This window comes from Heterodontus francisci, chromosome 34, assembly GCF_036365525.1.
Source record: "Heterodontus francisci isolate sHetFra1 chromosome 34, sHetFra1.hap1, whole genome shotgun sequence".
NCBI lineage: Eukaryota > Metazoa > Chordata > Chondrichthyes > Heterodontiformes > Heterodontidae > Heterodontus > Heterodontus francisci.
The window spans coordinates 28,135,969-28,160,664 of NC_090404.1; the positions used below are offsets into that span (position 1 = coordinate 28,135,969).

Genomic DNA, 24,696 nt, shown 5'->3' on the forward strand with positions numbered 1-24,696 from the left:
CTTAATCTATCTATATCCCTTTGTAGCCTCCTTATGTCCTCTTTACAACCTATTTTCCCAGCTATCTTTGGGTCCTCAGCAAATTTAGCATTCATACCTTCGGTCCCTTCATCCAAGTAATTTATATAAATTATGAAAAGTTGAGGCCCCAGCACAGATCCCTCTCACACACCACTCATTAGATCTTGCCAACCAGGGAATGACCCGTTTATGCCTACAGTCTTTTTCCTGTTCGCTAGCCAATCTTCTATCCATGCCAAAATGTTACCCTCTGCACCATGCGCTTTTATTTTCCTCAATAACCCTTAATGTGGCACCTTATCAAATGCCTTCTGGAAATCTAAGTACAATACAGCCTCTGGTTCCCCTTTATCCACAGCACATGTTACTTCCTCAAAGAACTCCAATAAATTGGTTATACATGATTTCCCTTGCACAAACCATGTTGACTTTGCTGGATTACCTTGAACTTTTCTAAGTGCTCTGCTACAGTGTCTTTAATAATAATTTCCAACCTCTTCCCTATGACAGATGTTAAGCTAACTGGGCTGTAGTTTCCTGCTTTCTGTCTCCCTCCCTTTTTGAATAAAATTGATTAAGTTACATTGGCTATTTTTCAATCAAATGGAACCTTCCCTGAATCTAGGGAATTTTGGAAAATTCAAACCAACGCATCAACTATCTCATGAGCCACTTCTTTTAAGACCCCAGGATGAAATCGATCAGAACCTGGAAATGTGTTAGCCCACAGCTCCAACAATTTGCTCAGTACCACTTCCCTGGTGATTGTAATATTTTTGAGATCCTCCCTCCCTTCCATTTCCTGACTTACGGCTAATTCTGGGATGTAACTTGTATCCTCAATAGTGAAGACTGATGCAAAATACCTGTTCAATTCATCTGCCATCTCCTTATTTTCTATTATTAATTCCCAGACTTGCTTTGTTAACTCTTTTCTTTTTAAAGTAACTATCGAAACTCTTACTACTTGTTTTTATATTTCTAGCTAGCTTTCTCTTGTACACGAATTTTCTCCTCATTAATCTTTTAGTCACTCTTTGCTGTTTTATTCTGTCCAATCTTCTGACTCGTGTAATTATATGCTTTTTCTTTAAGTTCAATACTATCTTTAACTTTCAGACAGTTAGAGATATAAAGGATGTCGAGAGATCGTGATGCACAGTGTTACAACTGAGGCAGGAGGAGTGCACTTTCAATTCAGTCCCACTTCTCCACAGGTCACAACACCATCAGTAAGTTTTCCCACTTACAGAAATAGGCAATTAGATACTCTATTTGTCCCCAGAATAAAGCGCACCAGTCAGGTCTCTTATAAACAACAAAATTATCCATTTATTATCAGCAAGTCTTAACCAATAATAAAGTAAATATAAACGCGAATTTAAATATTAAAGCCCCATATTTATCCTCTCCCTCATACACTCATTCATCCAAAAATTGGTTAACTGAGAAAAAAGGAATTTTTGTTTACAGCTCTTTCAAAGGAATGACAGGGAAAAATACTTTTACTGAAAAGATATAAAAGGAAGTCCTTCGTTTTGGCAAAGTGTCCCAGAATCGTCTATCCAGGCGAGGTTGATGAACTAAAATAAAAGCAAAATGCTGGAAATCTGAAAGAAAAACCAAGAATGTTGAAAATACTCAGCAGGTCTGGCAGCATCTGTGGAGAGAGAAGCAGAATTAACGTTTCAGATCAGTGACCTTTCATCAGAACTGGCAAAGGTTAGAAATGTAATAGTTTTTAAGCAAATAAAGTGGGAGTGGAACAAAAGATAACAAAAGGGAAGGTGTTGATAGGACAGAGGGTCACGGAGAATAACTAACAAGAAGGTCATGGGGCAAAGGGAAATAGTATGTTCGTAGTGTGGTAAAAGACAAAGCAATAATGCAGAGAGGGTGTTAAATGACAGAATAATGAATATCCCTGGCCAAAAGTACAAACATGAAAAAACACAGTGGGCAGGCACATGGTAAAAAAAAAAATGAGTGCAACATGCTAAAATAAAAAGAAAACCAAAAATAAAAGTGAGGGGGGGGGGGGGGGAGGGCAGTCATGCTCTGAAATTATTGAACTTGATGTTGATGAACTGTCTGTTTTGAGTAGATGTTCAAGGAAATTCAACTGCAGCAGGTCTCACATAGGTCTTCCATCAGGTGTGCAGCAACAGGTGTCAGTTGTCTGTTATGCATTGAATGCAAAAATTCTTTTAAAGATGTAAGATGTCTGCAAGCATTCAAGGTTTTGCTTTTCAGGAGCAGGGATTCTGCAAAGAGAGTGAGAGATATTAGCTATCTTCTTCTACTGGCAAACTTCTTCCTGTCTAGCCAAACACACACTGGATTTTTAACAGTTTAAAAATAAAACAGAAACTGTTCAGCATTAATTCCCATAGCCATAAAACATGGTCTGACAGGAAGCAACTAGCTCTTGAGATCAGCATCTGTTGACCTCCAGATGTTTCAAAGTAACTGAAATCCTTTTTCAGTTTAAAAAAAAATATAGATTCTCAAGTTTCAATACAAAAATGGAAACTCTTGTAACAACAGATAGGGATGTAAAGAGAGATACTGAGATATTAAGGCAGACATGGAGAGGCTGAGAGCCAGGGAGGTGCAGAGATAAAGTTGCAGGAAGAGATAGAGAGGGTGAAATATACAGGTTGCTCTGGAGCAGTGATTCTCAACCTTTTGTGTTTCTGAGGAACACCACCCCCCGCCCCGCCCCGCCCTTCCACCTTGTAAAAATATCTCAAACCACGCCCCCCCCACCCCCTCCCAAAATACAAGACTGTTTTTCTGTAGGTAAGAATGAGTGACACAGAGAAACATATATCTTTATTATTATTCCCCTCTCGAGGAAGTTCTTGTCCAAGGATTCCTCTTGTCAAAACACACACTCTCTCTCTGCATCGACATGTTACAGCTTCTAAAAATCTGCTGGAGAGAGAGAAATGAAACATTGATGAAAACAAAGCAAAGATTTTTTTAAATCGAAGACACATCAATAGCCCAGGGCTCCTTTTCTCTCTGTCACTCACTAACATGGACAATCACAGCATCATTTACACATCCCCCACTATAAACCCAGAGACTGTAAAGAGAGAACAGATTTAAAATGTGAGAGGGACTATTAGGTGCTGAGATCTTGTCCATTGTCATGTTAATCCAGGTACCAGGGCTGCTTTGAACAGAGACATTCCAGGGAGCGCTTTTTGATGATCTGTGAACTTATTCCTACAAGGTCATTGTTGAGAACATTTACTGCATCTTTCAGCTAATTAACAGGAGGACCAGTGACATGACCAGGCTCCAGTCTGTCCAGAAGCTGATAAACTCTCTTTAAAATTGCCATTAAGGTACTAATTCCTTATCATTGTCTCAGGATTAATCTTTACACATCAGAGCTTTGGGGAAGAGTGTGTGTGTCATTTCCTACAGACCTGCTAATACAGGGCATTAGCTATGAGGAGAGATTGGATAAATGCGGATTGTTTTCACTGGAACAACGGAGGTGGAGGGGCAACATGATAGAGGTTTACAAAGTTATGAGTGGCATGGACAGAGTGGATAGTCAGAAGCTTTTTCTCAGGGTGGAAGAGTCAGTTACTAGGGGACATAGGTTTAAGGTGCGAGGGGCAAAGTTTAGAGGGGATGTGTGAGGCAAGTTCTTTACCCAGAGGGTGGTGAGTGCCTGGAACTTGCTGTCCGGGAGGTGGTGGAAGCAGGTACGATAGCGACATTTAATGACAAATACATGAATAGGATGGGAATAGAGGGATACGGTCCCCAGAAGTGCAGAAGGTTTTAGTTTAGGCAGGCATCAAGATTGGCGCAGGCTTAGAGGGCCGGATGGCCTGTTCCTGTGCTGTACTGTTCTTTGTTCTTTGTTCACTGCCCCTGTACCCACTCAACCCAGGACTGCAGTGCGAAGAAGCTGCTAATTCCTTCAGGAGACCTTTTAAACTCTCCATCCCAGGATTTATTTTTGCAAATCAGACCTTCTGAGAGGGTGTGACTGAGGAGATTTACTCCAGAGGTGAGAGTTGGGCAGTAACGACAAACTGAAGACCCCATAGATCCCGTGTCTGTTCGTTCCCCCGCCTCTCAGCTTTGCAGTCTCTTCCACTGTTTCCTTCACTCTCTCCTTTCTCGCTCTCTTCTGTTTCTCTCATTCAGAGAGAAAGATAGAGACGGAGAGAGAAATCCACAACCAGATATTAAGTAAATTGAGTTAAATTAGCTGCTGCATAGTGCATTTAAACCTAAAAAAATCATCTCATTGTCTGAACACAAGCATTATTCTGGAAGTAGAACAAACTTTGTGAAAGCATTCCTGACACTCAAATTAGGCAATGAATTAATTGTTGAAACACGCGCATTGTTGCAAAGTCTGCAATGCTGAAGGCAATCTGTGGACAGCACGATCCCAGCATTTGTTGCCCATCCCTAATTGCATTTGAGAAGGTGGTGGTGAGCTGCCTTCTTGAACCACTGCAGTCTGTCTAGTCCAGGTACTCCCACAGTGCTGTTAGGAAGGGAGTTGCAGGATTTTGATCCCGTGACAGTGAAGGAACAGTGATATATTTCCAAGTCAGGATGGTGTGTGGCTTGGTGGGGAAATTGCAGCTAGTGGTGTTCCCATGCATCTGCTGCCCTTGTCCTTCTAGGTAGTGGAGGTCGCAGGTTTGGATGGTATTGTCGAAGGAGTATTCATGATTTGCTGTGGTGCATCTTGTGGATGGTAACCACTGCTGCCACTGTGCGTCGGTGGTGGAGGAAGTGAATATCGAAGGAGGTGGATGTGATGCTGATAAAGCGGGCTGTTCTGCCTTGGATGGTGTCAAACTTCTTGAGTGTTGTTGGAGCTACACCCGTCCAGGCAAGTGTAGAGTATTCCATCCCGCTCCTGACTTGTGCCTGTAGGTGCTGGACAGGTATTGGGAGTCAGGAGGTGAATTACTCACCACAGAATTCCCAGCATCTGACATATTTAAGAAGGGAGGTAGGCACAAAACAGGGAACTACAGACCTATTAGCCTTACATCAGTAGTAGGGGAAATGCTAGTATCTATTCTAAAGGATGTGATAAATGGGCACTTGGATAATAATGATCTGATTGGTTGTAGTCAACATGGATTTATGAATGGGAAATCATGTTTGATGAACCTGTTGGAGTTTTTTGAGGATGTTACTAACAGAATTGATAAAGATGTCGGTGGATTTAATATACTTGGATTTTCAGAAGGCTTTTTATAAAGTCCCCCACAGGAGATTGGTTGGCAAAATTAAAGCCCATGGGATAGCAGGTAATAGAATGGCATGGATTAAGGATTGGTTAACAGGCAGAAAGCAAAGAGTAGGAATAAATGGGTCATTCTCGTATTGGCAGGCTGCGACTAGTGGGGTACCACAAGGATCAGCTGTTCACAATTTATATCAATGATTTGGTGGGGACCAAATGTAATATTTTCAAGTTCATGGATGACACAAAACTAGGTTTGAATATATAATAAAAACAAGAAATGCTGGAACCACTCAGCAGGTCTGGCAGCATCTGTGGAAAGAGAAGCAGAGTTAACGTTTTGGGTCAGTGACCCTTCATCGGAACTCCGATTTCCGATGAAGGGTCACTGACCTGAAACGTTAACTCTGCTTCTCTTTCCACAGATGCTGCCAGACCTGCTGAGTGGTTCCAGCATTTCTTATTTTTATTTCAGATTTCCAGCATCCGCAGTATTTTGCTTTTATTTTAGGTTTGAATATATGTTGGAGGAAGATGCAAAGCGGCTTCAAGGGGATTTGGACAGACTTGGTGAGTGGGCAAGAACAGGGCAGATGGAATATAACGTGGAAAAATGTGAGGTGATACCACTTTGGTAGGAGGAATAGATGTGCAGAGTATTTCTTAAACGGTAAGAGATTAGAAAGTGTAGATGTGCAGAGGGACCTGGGTGTCCTTGTCAATAAGTCACTGAAAGCTGACTTTCAGCAAGCAATTAAGAAGGCTAATGGTATGTTCGCCTTTATTGCATGAGAATTTGAGTACAGTAGTAGTGAATTCTTGCTTCAATTGTATAGAACCTTGGTAAGACCGCACCTGGAGTACTGTGTTGGTCCCCTTACCTTAGGAAGGATATTATTGCCACAGAGGGAGTGCAACGAAGGTTCACCAGACTTGTTCCTGGGATTGTCCTATGAAGAAAGATTTGGGAAACCGGCCCTGCATTCGCTAGAGTTTCAAAGAATGGGAGTTGATCTCATTGAAATATACAAAATACTTAAAGGGATAAGACAGGGTAGATGCAGCTAAGATGTTTCCCCTGGTTGGGGAGTCAAGAACTAAGGGACACAATTACAAAATAAGGGGATAGCCACTTAGGACAGAGATGAGGAGAAATATCTTTACTCAGAGGGTTGTAAATCTCTACCCCAGAGGGCTGTGGAAGCTCAGTCATTGAGTATGTTTAAAGCAGAGAGTGACAGATTTCTAAATACTCGTGACATAAAGGGATATATTAGATTAGATTAGAGATACAGCACTGAAACAGGCCCTTCAGCCCACCGAGTCTGTGCCGACCATCAACCACCCATTTATACTAATCCTACACTAATCCCATATTCCTACCAAACATCCCCACCTAATTCTAATTCTAATTCTAATTCCTGTCCCTATATTTCCCTACCACCTACCTATACTAGTGACAATTTATAATGGTCAATTTACCTACCAACCTGCAAGTCATTTGGCTTGTGGAAGGAAACCGGAGCACCCGGAGAAAACCCACGCAGACACAGGGAGAACTTGCAAACTCCACACAGGCAGTACCCAGAATCGAACCTGGGTCCCTGGAGCTGTGAGGCTGCAGTGCTAACCACTGCGCCACTGTGTGTGGGAAAAAAGGCATTGAAATGGATGATTAGCCATAATCGTATTGAATGGTGGAGCAGGCTCGATGGACTGAATGGCCTACTCCTGCTCCTATGTTCGTATGTTCCTATGACCTGCTCTTGTAGCCACAATACTTATGTGGCTGCTCCAGTTCAGTTTCTGGTCAATGGTAACCCCCAGGATGTTGACAGTTGGGGATTCAGTGATGGTAATGCTTTTGAATGTTAAGGGAAGCTGGTTAAATTCTCTCTTGTTGGAGATCATTATTGCCTGGCACTTTTGTGGCATGAATGTTACTTGCCACTTATCAGCCCAAGGCTGAATGTTGTCCAGGACTTGCTGCATGTGGACATGGACTGCATCTGTATCTGAGGAGTCGCAAATGGCGCTGAATTAAAGTGGCTGCTGCACATGTCATTTAACCATTGCACTGCCTAAAACTTGAGCATTAGTTGGGAATCATAATGGGTTCAAGTTAACGACTTTAATTTCAAGCCCTGAGGAGTGCTTTACAGTCAATGGTCACTGATGTTATGCACAGAATGCAGCAGGTAATTTGTGCACAGAAATTGCCCACAAACAGCAATGTGATCCTAGCCAGATAAATCTATTTTAGATGGGAATTGATTAAAGGACAAGGCAGGAATATTTTTAAACAAAATAGTGAAGCAAGAATCCACGGTTCCCTCTCTGTTATACAGACAATCTCTCAGCAACATCCAAATACAAATGATACTTGTAAACCAGAGTCAGTAAACTCCACCTACCTTATGTGTGTATTTCTCTCTCTGCCTCCCTATCTCTCTTTGTTCCTGTCTCTCCCTAATTCTATTCTCCTAAATTCCTATCTAGGTTGCAGCTCTGTCCAACAGGTTTGAGGTTCTTTCAGCTTGTATAGATGAGAGCGGCTGCTGCAGGGTGGATGAGCAAACTGACCATGGCACTCTGGTACAGGAAGCCATTCAAGCAGGGGGAGTAAATAGGAATATAGTGGTACTAGGAGACAGTATAGTCAGGGGCACAGACACATTTATCTATAGCCGAGAGCCAGAGTCCAGGAGGCTGTGTTGCCTGCCCAGTGCCAGGGTTCGGGACATCTGCTCATGGCTGGAGAGGAACCTGCAGGGGGAGGGGGAAGATCCAGTTGCCGTGGTCCACGTAGGTACCAATGATATAGATAGGACTAGGAAAGTGGTTATGTTTATGGAGTATGAACAGCTAGGGACTAAATCTTAAAAAAAAAACCCAGAATCATAGAGGTAATAATCTCTGGATTATTACCAGAGCCATGAGCAAATTGGATAAATAAGTTTAGAGAGATGAATGTGTGGCTCAAAGACTGGTGTGGGAGAAATGGGTTTTGGTTCATTGGGCATGGACACCGGTACTGGGGCAAGTGGGAGCTGTACCATTGGGACGTCTTCACCTGAACCGTACTGGACCAGTGTTCTGGTGAGTCATATAACTATAGCAGTAGAGATGGCTTTAAACTAACTTGTGGGGGCAAGGGATCAAGTGAGGGAAGATGTGATAATTGAGAGAGAGATGAGAAGGCAAGACAGCAAGGTAGCCAAAAGAATAATGATAACTAGAGAATGGCAGGAAGGGACAGAGTGTACAAACTTGGGAGTGCACCAGCAGATAAGGCCAGAGTTTACAAATATAATAAAAAGACAGAACTAAAGGCTCTATCTGAATCTATACAACATTCATGATAAAATGGATAAGTTGTCAGTACAAATAGAAATAAATATGTATGATCTGATAGCCATTATAGAGAAATGGCTGCAAGATGACCTCGGCTGGGATCTGAACATTCAAGGGTATTTGACATTTCAGAAGGACAGGAAGCTAGGAAAAGATGGTGGGATAGCGCTTTTAATTTAGGATGTCATTGGTACAATAGTGAGAGATGACCTTAGTTCGAAACATCAAGATGCAGAATCAGCTTGGGTTGAGATAAGAAGTCATTTGTGGGGGTAGTTTATAGGCCCTCTAACAGTAGCTACACTGTAGAACAGAGTATACAGGAAGAAAAAATGTGGGCTTGTAAGCAAGGCACTGCTGAAATCATGGGTGATTTTAATCTACATATAGATTGGACAAATCACATTGGCAAAGCTAGCCTGGAAGATGAGTTCATAGAGTGCATTTGGGACAATTTCTTCGAGCAGTACATTCTAGAGCCAACCAGAGGACAGGTTATTTCAAGACCTTGTAATGTGCAATGAGACAGGATTAATTAATGACCTCACAGTAAAGGAGCCTCTAGGTAGCAGTGATCATAACATGATTGAATTTCACATTCAGTTTGAGGCTGAGAAGTGTGGGTCTAAGACCAGTGTTTTAAACTTAAATAAAGGCAATTACAAGGGTAGGAAGTGAACTGGGAAATCAGGTTAAAGGGTAGACATTCGAGATGCGGTGGCAGACATTGAAGGAGATATTTCATAATGCTCAGCAAAGATAAATTCCAGTGAGGAAGAAAGATTCTGAGAAAGATGTACCAACAGTGGCTAACTAAGGAAGTTAAGGATAGTATTAAATTGAAAGAAAAAGCATACAATTCTGCAAAGATTAGTGGTAGGTCAGAAGACTGGACAGAATTAAAAACCAGCAAAGAATGATGAAAAAAATAAGGAGGGAGAAATTAGAGTATGAGAAAAAGCTAGCTAGAAATATAAAAATGGATAATAAGAGTTTGTACACGTAGGAAAAGAGTAACTAAAGTGACCTTTGGTCTTCGAGACAGGGTCTGGGGAATTAATAATGGGAAAAAAGGAAATGTCAGAAACGTTGAACAGATATTTTGTATCTGTCTTCACTGTAGAAGTTAGAAATAACATCCCAGAAATATTTATAAATCAGGAGGTGAAAGGGAAAGAGGAACTTAAAACAATTACAATCACCAGGGAAAGGTTACTGAGAAAACTATTAGAACTAAAGAATGACAAGTCCTGAGGGCCTGATGGCCTGCGTCCTTGGGTCTTAAAATAAGTAGCTGCTGAGGTAGTAGATACATTGGTTGTAATTTTCCAAAATTCCTTAGATTCTGGAAAGGTCCCATCAGTTTGGAAAATAGTGAATGCAACTCCTCTATTCAAGGAAGGAGGGAAACAGAAAGCAGGAAAATAGGGGCCAGTTAGCCTAACTTCTGTCATGGGGAAAATGCTAGAATCCATTAAGGAGGTTATAGCAGGGCACTTAGAAACTCTTAATGTGTTCAGGCAGAGTAAACATGGTTTTGTGGAAGGGAAATTGTGTTTGACCTATTTATTAGAGTTCTTTGAGGAAGCAACAAGCAAGCTGGATAAAAGGGAAAGATGCTATGTACTTTGATTTCCAAATGGTATTTGATAAAGTGCCACATCAAAGGTTACTACACAAGACAAGAGCACATGGTGTATGGGATAACATATTAGCATGGATAGAGGATTGGTTAGTTAACAGGAAACAGAAAGTAGGTATAAATGGGCCATTTTCAGGTTGTCCAGCTGTAACTAGTGGAGCCCCACAAGGATCAGTGCTAGGACCTCAATTATTTACAATCAATCTCAATAACTTGGTGAAGGGACCGAATTTATGGTTGCTAAATTTGTTGATGACACAATGAGATGTAGGAGAGTAAGTTGTGAAATAAAGAGTCGACAAAAGGATATAGATAGGTTAAGTGAGTGGGCAAACATTTGGCAGATGTAGTATGATGTGGGAAAACGTGAACTTGTCTACTTTGGAAGGACGAATAGAAAAACAGTACATTATTTAAATCATTAGAACAGTGTAGGAGGCTGAGGCCAAAGAAGTCAGCATGGGAGCAATGTGGAGAATTAAAATAACAGACGGTCAGAAGCTCAGGTTCATACTTGCAGTCTGAATGGAAATGTTCTGCAAAGCAGTCACCTAACCTGCTTTTATCTCCCAAGAGGAGTCTGCATCATGAGCAGTGAATACAGTATAATAACTTTAAAGAAGTACAAGTACATCGCTGTTTCATCTTGAGGGAGTGATTGAGGCCTTAGACAGTGAGAAGGGAGGAGGTAAAAGGGCAGGTGTCACATTTCCTGTGCTTGCAAGGGAGGGAAAGGAGGGGTTGGATGTGAGAGAGAGGTTCAGACCAATCAGTCACAGAGGGAACGGTCCCTCCCGAATTCTGAAATGGAAGGGAAGATGTGTTTGGTGGTGGCATCACGCTGGAGATGATGGAGGATGATATGTTGAATGTAGAGGCTGCTGGGGTGGAAGGTGAGAACCATATCGCACTTCTGGGAAGGAGTTAGAGAAAATGTGTGGGAAATGGAAGGAGGAGGCTAGAGGGAGTGGGTTCATGAACTCCAGGGCAACACGAGCTTCTCACTCACTGAGTGCAGCCCAATGTAAAGGAATTTACAGAAGCCATCACTTGAGTTTCTCTATTAATTGACTCTTAAATTAACATCTGCCTCAAATCACAATTGAATCACAGAACAATCATTTTTTAAAATTCACAATACGGCCTTTCAATGGCAGAGCTATTACCCAGGATTCCCTGGGGGTCAGAATGTACGCTATCCTCACGACAATAGCCTCCGGCCTGTGACTGGAGCATGCGCATTGCGGGGGCTGCAGCTGGATGGAGGCGGTCATGTCAGATCTGCAGCGGGTGAGAAACCGCCGAGTGCAGGAGAGGAAAGGAGCCGGCGGTTGGGCGGGGAGGTGTCAGAAACACCCGGTGTAGGCCTCAACACCCCCAATAAGAAGCTCCCGGTCCCGCGTTTGCACCGAGCGGGGCGGCAGCTGCGGGGCTTCTCCCGGTGACAGGCCCGGGGTTAACGTCCACCAGATTTCCAGCTCTTTTGGAGGAATTAAAGATTAATAAAGTGTAACATCAAAGGAGAAAACTTTAAAGGAAACTGAGCTCAGTTATAAAGGGGCCTGGGGGAGGGGAGGGAGGAATCATTTGGGACACAGCACAGGGCAGGAGGTCCCCCCTCCCTGGTTCCACAAAGACTCCCCTTGGACTGGGCCACACCTGGGCAGGGCTGGCTCAAGGTGCAGGAAGCTGCTAGGCTGAGCTGAGGAGTGGGGGGTTTGACTGACAGGCCTGGGGAGGGGGATATCAGGGCAGGTCCACACACTGCTCCCCCTTTTCCTCCTGGGATGTTTTACTGGAGTCGTGTTGCTGAGTGTTTCTGAACTCCCTATCCTAGTAATGTCAGTGGTTGCAGGTTGCTGTGAGTGTTGGGCTTTCTTGCCTCTCCTCATTCTTCCTCCTCCACTCGAGTTCCAGGCTCCAGCAGCTCGAATACACCTGAAATCTTAACTCTCTTTGTCTCTCCACAGATGCTGCCTGACCTGCTGAGTATTTCCAGCATTTTCTCCTTTTATTTCGGATTTCCATCAAAAAGCAGATTTTACGATATTGGGGGTTTTGGAAATCCACCATTGGCTTCTGCCTTTCAGACTTGACCAAAAGACCAGCTTTAAAACAAAATTGAAACTGTCAATTCACTGCCAGTTCCCATTTTTTTTATTAAAGCTGGCCAACCACAAAGCCATCCTGTGGTCTTTCTACCTGTTTTTAAATCGTCTTTATTTTTTATAGCCTTCCTCTTCAGTGGAAATGAACTTCACCCAGGAAAGCAAGTGGGTGGATCTGCATACTCCTTCACAACTTCAGTGTGTCAGTCTTCTGTAAATGGCCAAAAAGGAGGTGTGTGTAAACACAGACCAATTCCCAATGTTTGTTTTTGCCTTCATGGGATATCTTAGCAGAGACCACCTGAGAACTGACACAGCTCATTTGACATGGTTTAAAATTAATGGTGCAGGATCAGTAGCTGGCAAGTCGCTGGTCTGCAGCAAAAACATTGGTCTGTCAATAGGAATTTGAAACTTGCTTCCATTTACACAGCAGTGTGTGTCTGAAATAATTTCTGAAAACCCTGCACAAACTGGTTACTGCATGTGAATATCCTGCAGTGAGCATGAACTGTATAAACTGAATATGTCCTGTGCTTTGCAGCAACTGAAGTGATCTGGAATTTCCACTTATCGGTTTGCTCAGGTGTATGGCTGAATTCCATTCATTGTTCATCTCCATTTTCACTGTCTACTGCCCCAGTCACACTGTAAACCTGGAGTCAGTGTGAAGCTGTCTTTTACACCATAGTGATGCAAGGCAAGGAGTATAACTCTGGCCATCTTTCTTCAATGTGTGGTTTGACATTGCTTAAGATTATCTGGAAAAGACTGTCCTGCACCACAAGTGCTGTGTATTGGCTACAGTACAACTATCCTGTGAGCTCTCTGCAGTCACTAGGAATGGTCACTGGGTTTCTGAGGCTGATGGCACAATACTCTGTACATGTATGAATATGTATATACAGAGTGCTGCCTTTCTCCAAGCTAACACAATAGTTATGATTTTCAGCTCACCTTGCTGTTAAATGCAGCTGTCACTGCACCAATTGATGCAGTAGAACAGGAGCCAGAAATGTTCATCACTGTTGGGATATACAGCTGTCCATTGGACCTGCTGCATTGTCACAGGGCCATTACCAAACTTTTGAGCCTGATTTAGGGATGATGTAACAGAACCTCAAACTTGTTACTGTAGAGGTCGTCATCGGCTGTCCCTCGATTCAAGGATGACGTCTACTCAAGCTCACGAGTTTCTGCCATGGGTCTTCAGGTCACTGAACAGGCCGATTCTCGACCTGCAGATCTTTGGGCACATGGGGCAGGACATCCCACCACGTAGTGGGACCCGGAGTGCAGGATTTGCTTCCTAGAGGTACAACACTAGTCTCATTACTTTTCCACTGTTACTAGCAAGATCTGGTACAATTTTTACATTGCATTTGAAGAGGAAAACCTCATTTTTAATTAGTTTTCATTAAGATTATAATGAGATCTGCACTGCAAACAAGATTATTTTAGTTTGGAATCTTTATAATGTGACTAATTATTTTAAATTATAAAATCTACCATAATTCATATTTAAAAAACAAGCATTCTATCTATAGAGGCACCACATTTATTAAAGTTAATAAGGTTATTTTCCTCTTTTGTTCTTGGAGGTAAATAATTGTCTAAAAGAAAATTGGATCAGGAGTATCACATGCTCCTAACAGAATGTAGGTGATATTCCTGTCCATTTAAGTTAATGGACAGTAAATTGGACAGGCTGTATAACTGGTATACAATCCTCCCTACCTGGTTTTGCTTTCTGCTTTGTTCAGATGATTATGTCATAGCACAAAATAAGAAAAATTACCCTGCTTATGTTCAAGTTTCTGGATTGTCAATGTCTCTCAAATTCTGTACATGATTTAAGCACATCGCTTACCAAGGTACCAGAACGTGCCATCTGGTATGTTTATATATATAACTTTCCATTAAAGTTGACACATCTTCACAGAACACCTTTTACATGAACAAGCTATAAATAGGCAGAAGCAGGACATTGAGAACATGAAGCTCTGTAAAACCAATTATCAGCTGTCAGGTAAGTTTCATGAAATTGTATTGAGTACAGTGTAATTTTATTCAGTGCAGATGCAAAATTGTACAAAATTGACATTACACAACCAGTTTACTTCAATAACAGTGCTATAATTACATGATTCCTTGTCAAACAAAGAAATTGAGACTTTTTTAGTCTTCGGCCACTAATTTTCAGACCTTTTGGTCTTTGTCCACTCTCACCTCTGTATTTGTTACTTGTTTTGTGAAATACTCTCCCTATTAGTGCTCAACTGCTGGATAACTCTGATTACATTTATATGTGTTTATATATTTATATCTGAGGGTACAGATACACAGACCAATGAAAGTAGCAACACAGGTTATTAAGGCCAAAAAAGAAACAAATAAAGCACTGGGGTTCATTTCTAGAGGGACAGAATTCAAAAGGAGCAGTTGACTTGAACTTGTATTGAGCCTTAGTTAGACCACACTTAGAGAACTGTGAACACTTAGAACATAAAACTAGGAGCAGGAGAGAGCTATTCAGCCCTTCACGCCCACTCCACCATTCAGTAAGATCATGGCTGATCATCTACTTCAAGACCATTTTCCTGCAATATACCCATATCCCTTGATGTTTCTAAAATGTAGAAATCGCTCGATTTCAGTCTTGAACATACTCAATGACTGAGCCTCCACAGCCCTCTGGGGCAGAGAATTCCAAAGATTCACCACCCTCTGAGTGAAGAAATTTCTCCTCATCTCGGTCCTAAATGGCCTGCTCCTTATTCTGAGACTGTGTCCCCTGGTTCTAGAATCCCCAGGGAGGGGAAAGAGAACTGTGAACAGTTCTGGTCTCCATATTATGGAAAGGATATGGAAGCACCAGATGAGGTGCAAAAAGATTTGCAAGGTTGGTCCTAGAACTGAGAGGATAAACTTATCAGGAAAGGCTGAACAGGCTGGAGCTCTTTTCCCGAGATAAAGGAGATGGTTGATGGGTGATCTGAGAGAGGTCTTTAAGGTTATTAAAAGGTGATACAGGGTGGACGTAGAGAAAAGCTTTTCCTCATGTGGGGGATTCCAAAACTAGTGGTGATAAATATTAGATAGTCACTGATAAAGCCAATAGAGAATTCAGGAGAAACTTCTTTATCCAAAGAGAGGGAAGAATGTGGAACACACTACCACAGGGAGTAGTTGATGTGAATAGCAGAGATACATTTAAGGGGAAGCTAGATAAGTACATGAGGAAGAAAGAAATGGAAGGATATATTGATCGGGTTGGATGAATTGTTCACCAGCTTCTTTTCCAAAGATCTCTCAGCTTCTCTAATGGCTGCTTTTGTCTCCCTCAATTGTGGGTGATATTTGTCCCGATTCTACTGGAAACAGAATCCATCTTGTTCCAAACTCGGTTCAATGCAAGATAGTTCGGGGAGTCAGGCATCATTCATTCCTAGATCTATGCTGACAGGTAAAACCCCAGACAGTTCCTTAGTAAGGATTTCTCTAGTTCCTCGCCATGTATTTGTCAGAATACTGAAACCCAACTTTCTTACAGTCCACTCCTGGAGGCCCTGCTCCCAAGAAACATTCCCACGACATAAGTGCCAGGCAATGACCAATGATCAACCCTTGACATTCAACAGCATTATCATCACTGAATCCCCCAACATCAACAACCTAGTAGTTATCATTAACCAGAAAATTAACTAGACCAAGCATATAAATACTGTGGCTACAACAGCAGGTCACAGGCTGGGAATTCTGTGTTGAGTAACTCACCTCCTGATCTCCAAAGCCTGTCCACTAGCTACAAGTTAGAAATGTGATTGAATACCCTCTATTTGCCTGGATAAGTGCAGCTCCAACAATACTCAAGAAGTTCGACACATCCAGGGCAAAGCAGCCCAGTTGATCAACACCCCATCCACCACTTTAAACATTCACTCCCTCCACCACTGACGCACAGTGGCAGCAGTGTGTATCATCTACAAAATGCACTGCAGCAACACACCAAGCCTCCTCTGACAGCATCTTCCAAACCTACAACCTCTACCACCTAGAAGGGCAAGGGCAGCACACATGTTCCCCTCCAAGCCACACACCATCCTGACTTGGAACTGTATCACTGTTCCTGGGTCAAAAGCCTGGAACTTGCTTCCTAACAGCACTGTGGGTGTATCTACACCAGATGGACTGCAGCAGTTCAAGAAGAGAGCTCACCACCACCTTCTCAGGGGCAAATAGGGATGGGCAACAAATGCTGGCCTTGCCAGTGGCACTCCCATCCCATGACAAAATCTCCCCAAGTCTGCAACTTTCAGCAGTGTCAGTGATGGAGTTTCACAGTGGGAGTGATCCCAGAGTAACTGTAAGCACCCATGCCTATGGATGTTCCGGGTCCTGTATCCTGCCATCTATCACATCAATCGTGAATTCCTGGAAACACATTGCAGACCCTTCTTTCTCTGGAGATTAAATGACTGTTGTATAATTGTACCAGCAGCTGTCAGGCAAAAGTTAACCAATTTATTTTCAATGGATCCATTTTAAATGAGTTAATGCCTGCCTTAAAATGGTTGACTTTGAGGACTGTCACACAAGCACAATAAACTTTTGTAAAATAATTACCACACTCATTTTCAGACTGGTAACTTAAACCTGCCGTTTCACTTTCAGTGAAGAACAGATCACAGTTTTACATCAATCTCTGATTTGACAGCACGTTTCCAGCATTCACCGTTGTTCTTCCTGACTCTAAACACAGTTGTAAAGGAGCCTTCTGTTCCGTGCCCAGGAGCTCTGAATCATGGAAGAGAGTGGCTGGGACACATTTCTTACAGGCCTCAGGATTAGCCCACACGGGGACTTTGCTGTCAGTGAAGAGAGACGAGAAAGACCAAAGTGCCGTTTGTCCCTCAGTGTGATCCTGAAGGACTGTGTTCAGGCTGAAGTTCTGTTCCTGCCGTACGATCCTCCCCCCAGATTGTCCTTTCTGAGCTCCAGCCAAGTGATGCTAAACACTCAGGTGGGAAAGAGAAAAATCTTCAACAGTGTGTTTATTACAAAGCTTTTTTTTTGCGTTTATCCAGAATATTAAACTTCAGCCAAAGTAGAAGGGGGTATTCTCATCAGAAACAAACTCCAATTGTCAGGATAGAAACACTGAAAATGTACAGCACAGAAGGAGGCCATTCTGACTCTGTGCCAGCTGAAAAAGAGATATCCAGCTTAATCCCACTTTCCAGTTCACATCAACAGAAATGAACCCTGACTGTGGATCAGTTGTTAACTTTGTTACCTCTCAGTCAGAAGCTTGTGGGTTCAAGTCCCACTCCAGAGAGTTTGCTGTGTGCAATTGGCTGCTGTGTTTCCTACATTATAACAGTGACTACACTTCAATCATACTTCATTGACTGTAAAGAGCTTTGTCATGTCCTGAGGTAGTGGAAGGTGCTGTATACGTGCAGATCTTTCTTTAACCATCAGAATGAACAGCGTTCAGTCCTGGATGTCATTAACAGCAGCAATAACAGCAGAATCCAATCCCCGCAGTCACTTGTGAACTCGCTGGTGTCTCAGCAGGTTGCATGATTGAGTGAATCCCTTCCCACACACCGAGCAGGTGAATGGCCTCTCCCCAGTGTGAACTCGCTGGTGTGTCTGCAGGTTGGATGACTGAGCGAATCCCTTCCCACACACCGAGCAGGTGAACGGCCTCTCCCCAGTGTGAAGTCGCTGGTGTTTCTGCAGGTGGGATGGATGAGCAAATCCCTTCCCACACATGGAGCAGGCGAACGGCCTCTCCCCAGTGTGAACTCGCTGGTGTGTCATCAGAGTGGATGAACGGCTGAATGTGTTCCCACACACACAGCAGGTGAATGGCCTCTCCCCAGTGTGAATGCTCTGGTGTGCCAGCAGGTTGGATGAACGGGTGAATCTCTTCCCACACTCAGTGCAGGTGAACGGCCTCTCCCCAGTGTGATTGCGTTGGTGTGTCACCATTTCACGTTTGCTTTTAAAGGTCTTCTCACATTCAGAACATTTGAAAGGTCTCTTATCAGTGTGAATTTTCTTGTGTGTCAGCAGGTTGGATGACTGAGTGAATCCCTTCCCACACACGGAGCAGGTGAACGGTCTCTCCCCAGTGTGAGTGCGTTTGTGTACAGTGAGGTCAGATGATTTTCTGAACCGGCTCCCACAGTGAAAGCACTTGAACAGTCTGTCATCAGTGTGAACACGTTGATGGAACATCAATTCCCTGGAACTTTTATAGCATTTCCCACAGTCCAGACATTTAAAAGGTCTCTCGTCAGTGTGAACTTGCTGGTGTCTCAGCAGGTTGGATGAACGGGTGAATCCCTTCCCACACTCAGAGCATGTGAACGGCCTCTCCCCAGTGTGACTATGTCGATGAATTTCCAGTAGGGATGGGTAATTGAATCCCTTCCCACAGTTCTCACATTTCCATGGTCTCTCCATGCTGCCAGTGTCTTTGTGTCTCTCCAGGTTGGATGATCAGTTGAAGCCTCGTCCACACACAGAACACGTGTCTGGTTTCTCCCCGCTGTGAATGGTGCGATATTTTTACAGGCTGTGTAACTGGTTAAAGCTCTTTCCACAATCAGTGCACTGGAACACTCTCACTCGGGTGTGTGTGTGTCTCGGTGCTTTTCCAGTCACACTGATGTTTGAAATCTTTTCCCACAGACAGAACAGACAAACATTTCTCCTTCCACATTCAAAGGCCGATGATATTCAGGTCCTGATGAATCGAGTGAATCTGTCAGATCTTGATGTGATGTTTGGTTTGACTTTGCCGTCTGTAAATCCTCCCCTTCTAATATCCTGTAAAAGGAGTTTACAAAAGGCATCACGGTCAGTACAGGATAGAAATTCAGAATAGACAATTTGAGATCCAATGGAACACATTTTCCTCTCTTTTTCGCCCGAAGCTGTAAATCCCCATCCCGCACATTCACCCTCCACCCTGTGCTGAAATCCAAACCCATGGCACCATTTCTTACCTCCACTGCCCAGTTTTCCCCCTCCCTCTACTCTGGCTGGGTTCAGTTCTCCAGCCCGTGTGTGCAGACTGAGAATACAATCAGTGAGTCAATGATTTTCTCTCCTGGTCACTGGGACCCTGAAGCCCCGCCCACTCTCTGTGCCCTCACAAAGATGGCCACGCAAGCGCTCGGCTCAATGCTGCACCTAGATGGTGGTCAGTGCCCCTGCTCCCCTGGGCCTATCACCGTGACAAAAACTCAGGGCCTCGTATTCGGGGCCTCAGGCCGACCCCAGGTGTTTATGAAGCTTCCCAGCCCACCCACGGCTCCAGTTCCTCCCCTGTCCCCACAATCTTCTCCCGCCTCCCGAGCTGCCCGTTTCACCTCAGTCCGTCTCCATCACCTGCATTGCTCATGCTCAGAACACAGTCCATTCCTGCGCTGGTGCACTGGGCTCCTGTATTCATTGATAGGGGACTTCCTGACCCAGGAGTCCTGGGTAATTAATCCACCATTGAAAACTACAATTGTTGAATGGATGATTATTTACACATCATCCCAGGGAGATTGGGGCCAGAGAGGCAATGAAAAAAACTATAATAATTTATACCGATACCCAAGTGCCCGGGCCATCATCTATGGTGTGAAATACAATGGGATTTCTGTTCATTACCTACATTGGGACTCAGGAATTAGAGGATGTTTTCATAAATTGCAGATGACACCAAATTGGGTGGTAGAACTAATAATGTGGAAACTGCACTGAAATCCAGGAAGACATAAACAGGCTGACGGACTGGACAGATAAATGGGAAATGAAATTCAACATAGTGAAATGTGAGCTGGTTCATTTTGGAAGGAGGAATAAGGAGGCCAGTTATTGGTTAAAATGTAAGAAATTAAATGGAATTAAAAGATGTCACCAGAGAGGATGTCACTATCCAGCAAGATTGAGCAGGCTGGGGCTCCTTTCTCTGGAAAAGAGAAGACTAGGAGGAGATCTGATAGAGGTCTTTAAAATTATCAGTCAGTCAGAACAAGGGAGCAGCAATATAAGACAGACATTAACAGGTCAAATAGAGAACTTAGGAGGAATTTCTCTACTCAGAGAGTGGTGAGAATGTGGAACTCACTGCCATGTGGAGTGGTTGAAGCAGATAACAACGATGTGTTTAAGGGGAGGCTCAATACATGAATGAGGGAGAAGAGAATAGAGGGATATGGGGGAAGGGTGGGACGAGGTAATTAGATTGGGAGGAAGCTAATGTGGTTCATAAACACTAGCACAGACTAGTGGGGCTGAACAACCAGTTTCTGGGCTGCAATTCTGTGTATGTAAAGCAAAGTGGATTAAGGTTTAATCCGACAGGCCCAGAGTGGATTAATGCTCGGGTTTACAGGGCCCAGGGGTGGATTAATGCTCGGGTTTACAGGGCCCAGGGGTGGATTAATGCTCGGGTTTACAGAGCCCAGGGGTGGATTAATGCTCGGGTTTACAGGGCCCAGGGGTGGATTAATCCACAGGTTTACAGGGCCCAGGGTGAATTAATGCTCGGGTTTACAGAGCCCAGGGGTGGATTAATGCTCGGGTTTACAGGGCCCAGGGGTGGATTAATCCACAGGTTTACAGGGCCCAGGGTGAATTAATGCTCGGGTTTACAGAGCCCAGGGGTGGATTAATGCTCGGGTTTACAGGGCCCATGGTGGATTAATCCACAGGTTTACAGGGCCCAGGGTGAATTAATGCTCGGGTTTACAGAGCCCAGGGGTGGATTAATGCTCGGGTTTACAGGGCCCAGGGGTGGATTAATCCACAGGTTTACAGAGCCCAGGGGTGGATTAATGCTCGGGTTTACAGGGCCCATGGTGGATTAATCCACAGGTTTACAGGGCCCAGGGGTGGATTAATGCTCAGGTTTACAGGGCCCAGGGGTGGATTAATGCTCGGGTTTACATGATAGAATTCTTCATCAAGATGGAGAATGACATAGTTGATTCTGAGACAAGGGTCCTGAATCTCAGTGAAGGAAACTACGAAGGTATGAGACGCGAGTTGGCCATGACGGATTGGGAAACGTTACTTAAAGGGATGATGGTGGATAGGCAATGGCAAACATTTAAAGAGCACAGGGATGAACTGCAAAAAATGTTTATCCCTGTCTGGCACAAAAGTAAAATGGGAAAGGTAGCCAAAGCATGGCTTACAAGGGAAATTAGAGATAGCATTAGATCCAAGGAAGAGGCATATAAATTTGTCAAGACAAACAACAGACCTGAGGACTGGGAACAGTTTAGAATTCAGCAAAGGAGGACCATGGGATTGATTAAGAAGGGGAAAATAGACTATGAGAGCAAGCTTGCGGAGTACATAAAAACTGACAGTAAAAGTTTCTCTAGGTATGTGAAGAGAAAAACATTGGTGAAGACAAATGTAGGTCCCTTACAGTCAGAAACAGGGGAATTCATGATGGGGAATAAAGAAATGGCTGACCAACTAAATGTATACTTTGGTTCTGTCTTCACAAAGGAGGACACAAATATCATACCAGAAATGTTGGGGAACACAGGGCTTAGTGAGAGAGAGGAACTGAAAGAAATCAGTATTAGTAGAGAAATGGTGTTGGGGGAAATTGATGGGATTGAAGGCCAATAAATCCCCAGGGCCTGATGGTATGCATCCCAGAGTACTTAAGGAAGTGCCCTAGAAATAGTGGATGCATTGGTGGTCATCTTCCAAGATTCTATAGACTCTGGAAAAGTTCCTGCAGATTGGAGGGTAGCTAATATAACCTCACTATTTAAAAAGGGAGGTAGAGAGAAAGCAGGGAATTATAGACCAGTCAGCCTGACGTCAGCAGTGGGGAAAATTCTAGAGTTCATTATCAAAGATTTTATATCAGAGCACTTGGAAAACAGTGGTAGAATCGGGCAAGGTCAGCAAGGATTTACAAAAGGGAAATCATGCTTGACAAATCTACTAGAATTCTTTGAGGATGTAACTAGTAGAGTTGATGAGGGGGAGCCAGTGGATGTGGTTTATTTGGACTTTCAGAAGTCTTTTGACAAAGTTCCACAGAAGAGATTAGCATGTAAAATTAAAGCGCATGGGATTGGGGGTAGTGTATTGCGATGGATAGAAAATTGGTTGGTGGACAGAAAACAAACAGTAGGGATAAATGGGTCTTTTTCCAAATGGCAGGCAGTGACTAGTGGGGTACCGCAGGGATCGATGCTAGGACCCCAGCTATTCACTATATACCTTAATGATTTTGATGAGGGGACTAAATGTAATGTCTCCAAATCTGCAGATGACACAAAACTGGGTGGGAAGTTGAGTTGTGAGGAGGATGCAGAGAGGCTTCAGGGTGATTTGGACAAGTTGAGTGAGTGGGCTAATGCATGGCAGATGCAGTATAATGTGGATAAATGTGAGGTTATCCACTTTGGTAGCAAAAACAGGAAGGCAGATTATTATCTTAACAGCTATAAACTGAGAGAGGGGAATATGCAGCGAGACCTGGGTGTTCTCGTACACCAGTCACTGAAGGTAAGCATGCAGGTGCAATGGGCAGTAAAAAAGGCAAATGGTATGTTGGCCTTCATAGTGAGAGATTTGAGTACAGGAGCAGGGATGTCTTGCTGCAATTATGCAGGGCCTTGGTGAGGCCACATCTGGAGTATTGTGTGCAGTTTTGGTCTCCTTATCTGAGGAAGGATGTTCTTGCGAGAGGGAATGCAGCGAAGGTTTACCAGACTGATTCCTGGGATGGCAGGACTGACGTATGAGGAGAGATTGAGTCGGTTAGGATTATATTCGCTGGAGTTCCGAAGAGTGAGGGGGATCTCATAGAAACCTATAAAATTCAAACAGGACTTGACAGGGTAGATGCAGGAAGGATATTCCCGATGGTGGGGGAGTCCAGAACCACGGGTCATAGTCTAAGGATACAGGGTAAACCTTTCAGGACTGAGAAAAGGAGAAATTTCTTCACCCAGAGTGGTGAGCCTGTGGAATTCGCTACCACAGAAAGCAGTTGAGGCCAAAACACTGTATGTTTTCAAAAAGGAGTTAAATATAGCTCTTGGGTCTAAAGGGATAAAAGGGTCTGGGACAAAAGCTGGAACAGGCTACTGAGTTGGGTGTTCAGCCATGATCATAATGAATGGCGGAACAGGCTCGAAGGGCTGAATGGCCGACTCCTGCTCCTATTTTCTATGTTTTTATGTACAGGGCCCAGAGTGGATTAATGCTCGGGTTTACAGGGCTCGGGGTAGAGTAATGCTTGGGTTTACAGGGCCCAAAGTGGATTAATGCTCGGGTTTACAGGGCCCAGGAGTGGATTAATCTTTTCCCACAGACAGGACAAACCTTTTTTCTTCCACGTTCAAAGGCTAATGATATTCAGGTCCAGATGAATCGAGTCAATTCTTGACGTGATGCTTGGTTTGATTTTCCCATCTGTAAATCTTCCCCTTCTAAGCCCTGTAAAAGAAGTTTACAAAATCCATCACCATCAGCCCTTACCAGTCTCCACATTTCTTCCATTTAGAGACACTCCTAAACTAGTCCCCATTCCCCCTCCATTTAGAGACGCTCCCTGACCAGTCCCCATTTCTGCTCCATTTGCAGACGCTCCCTGACCGGTCTCCATTTACAGACGCTCCCTGACCAGTCCTCATTTCTCCCCCATTTAGAGACGCTCCCTGCCTCTCCTGGATTTTGGGACAGTCTCGGCTCTTTGTTGAGATTGGGGCCGGAGGGAAGCGGTGGGGGTTGATCTTGTTGTTTGTTGTGATCTTGCTGTTTAGATTGTCTCCTGACTCCACACTCGGTGTCTCTGCAGCCTGCGAGCCCCGGGCTTTATTAACCCGCCTCCCTCTCACCTGCTGGAACCGCGCTCTCTGCCTCAGACCCTGCCAACCGCGCATGCTCAGCTCACACCGCCCGCCCGGCTGATAGACGGCAGCTCGGGACCAATAGGAAAGAGCCGGGGCGGGTCTGGAGGACAGAGCGGGCTTTTGGTCATCCAAGCAATCGGAGCGAGCGAGGGGCGGGGCTCGCGGCAATAGCCGTCTTGTTATTGGTTCGAAGCAGCCGTCAAGCACCCTGACACTGTGAGCTGACTGGTCGGAAGGCGTTAGCTGCGCAGGCGCAGTGCCAGTGATGGCGACGGAGAAGGGCTTTTCAGTCGAATCTGCAGCCGATGAGGGGCATTGTGTGTGGAGCATGCGTAGTTCGAATAGTGTTAGCAAGATGCGCAGTGCGTGTGCTGGGTTTTGCAGTCGGTAAGCGGTGGAGCCGGCGGGTGGGCGGGGAGGCTTCAG

At 44.0% G+C, this 24,696-nt stretch overlaps 1 protein-coding gene and 1 pseudogene across 2 annotated transcripts; one reads left to right on the plus strand and one right to left on the minus strand.

The window, feature by feature from the left end:
• LOC137348771 (zinc finger protein 208-like) overlaps positions 1-24,696 on the plus strand; it is a 133,293-nt pseudogene that overhangs the window by 33,040 nt on the left and 75,557 nt on the right.
• On the minus strand, positions 14,484-24,285 carry LOC137349279 (zinc finger protein 436-like). 2 transcript variants are annotated; one of them, XM_068014810.1, is made up of 3 exons: positions 24,256-24,285; positions 23,741-23,854; positions 14,484-19,210 (listed from the first exon to the last, which is right to left on the minus strand). In XM_068014810.1, the coding sequence occupies exon 3, from the start codon at positions 18,842-18,844 to the stop codon at positions 17,918-17,920; it is 927 nt and encodes a 308-aa protein (XP_067870911.1). In that variant the 5' UTR covers positions 18,845-19,210; positions 23,741-23,854; positions 24,256-24,285; the 3' UTR covers positions 14,484-17,917. The 2 variants fall into 2 exon arrangements, with proteins under 2 accessions (XP_067870911.1, XP_067870912.1); XM_068014811.1 differs by lacking the exon at positions 23,741-23,854 and having other exon boundaries at positions 23,897-24,259.

Excerpts from the sequence above, each read along its gene's own strand:
- LOC137349279 (XM_068014810.1), bottom strand. The coding sequence starts at position 18,844 with ATGGAGAGACCATGGAAATGTGAGAACTGTGGGAAGGGATTCAATTAC.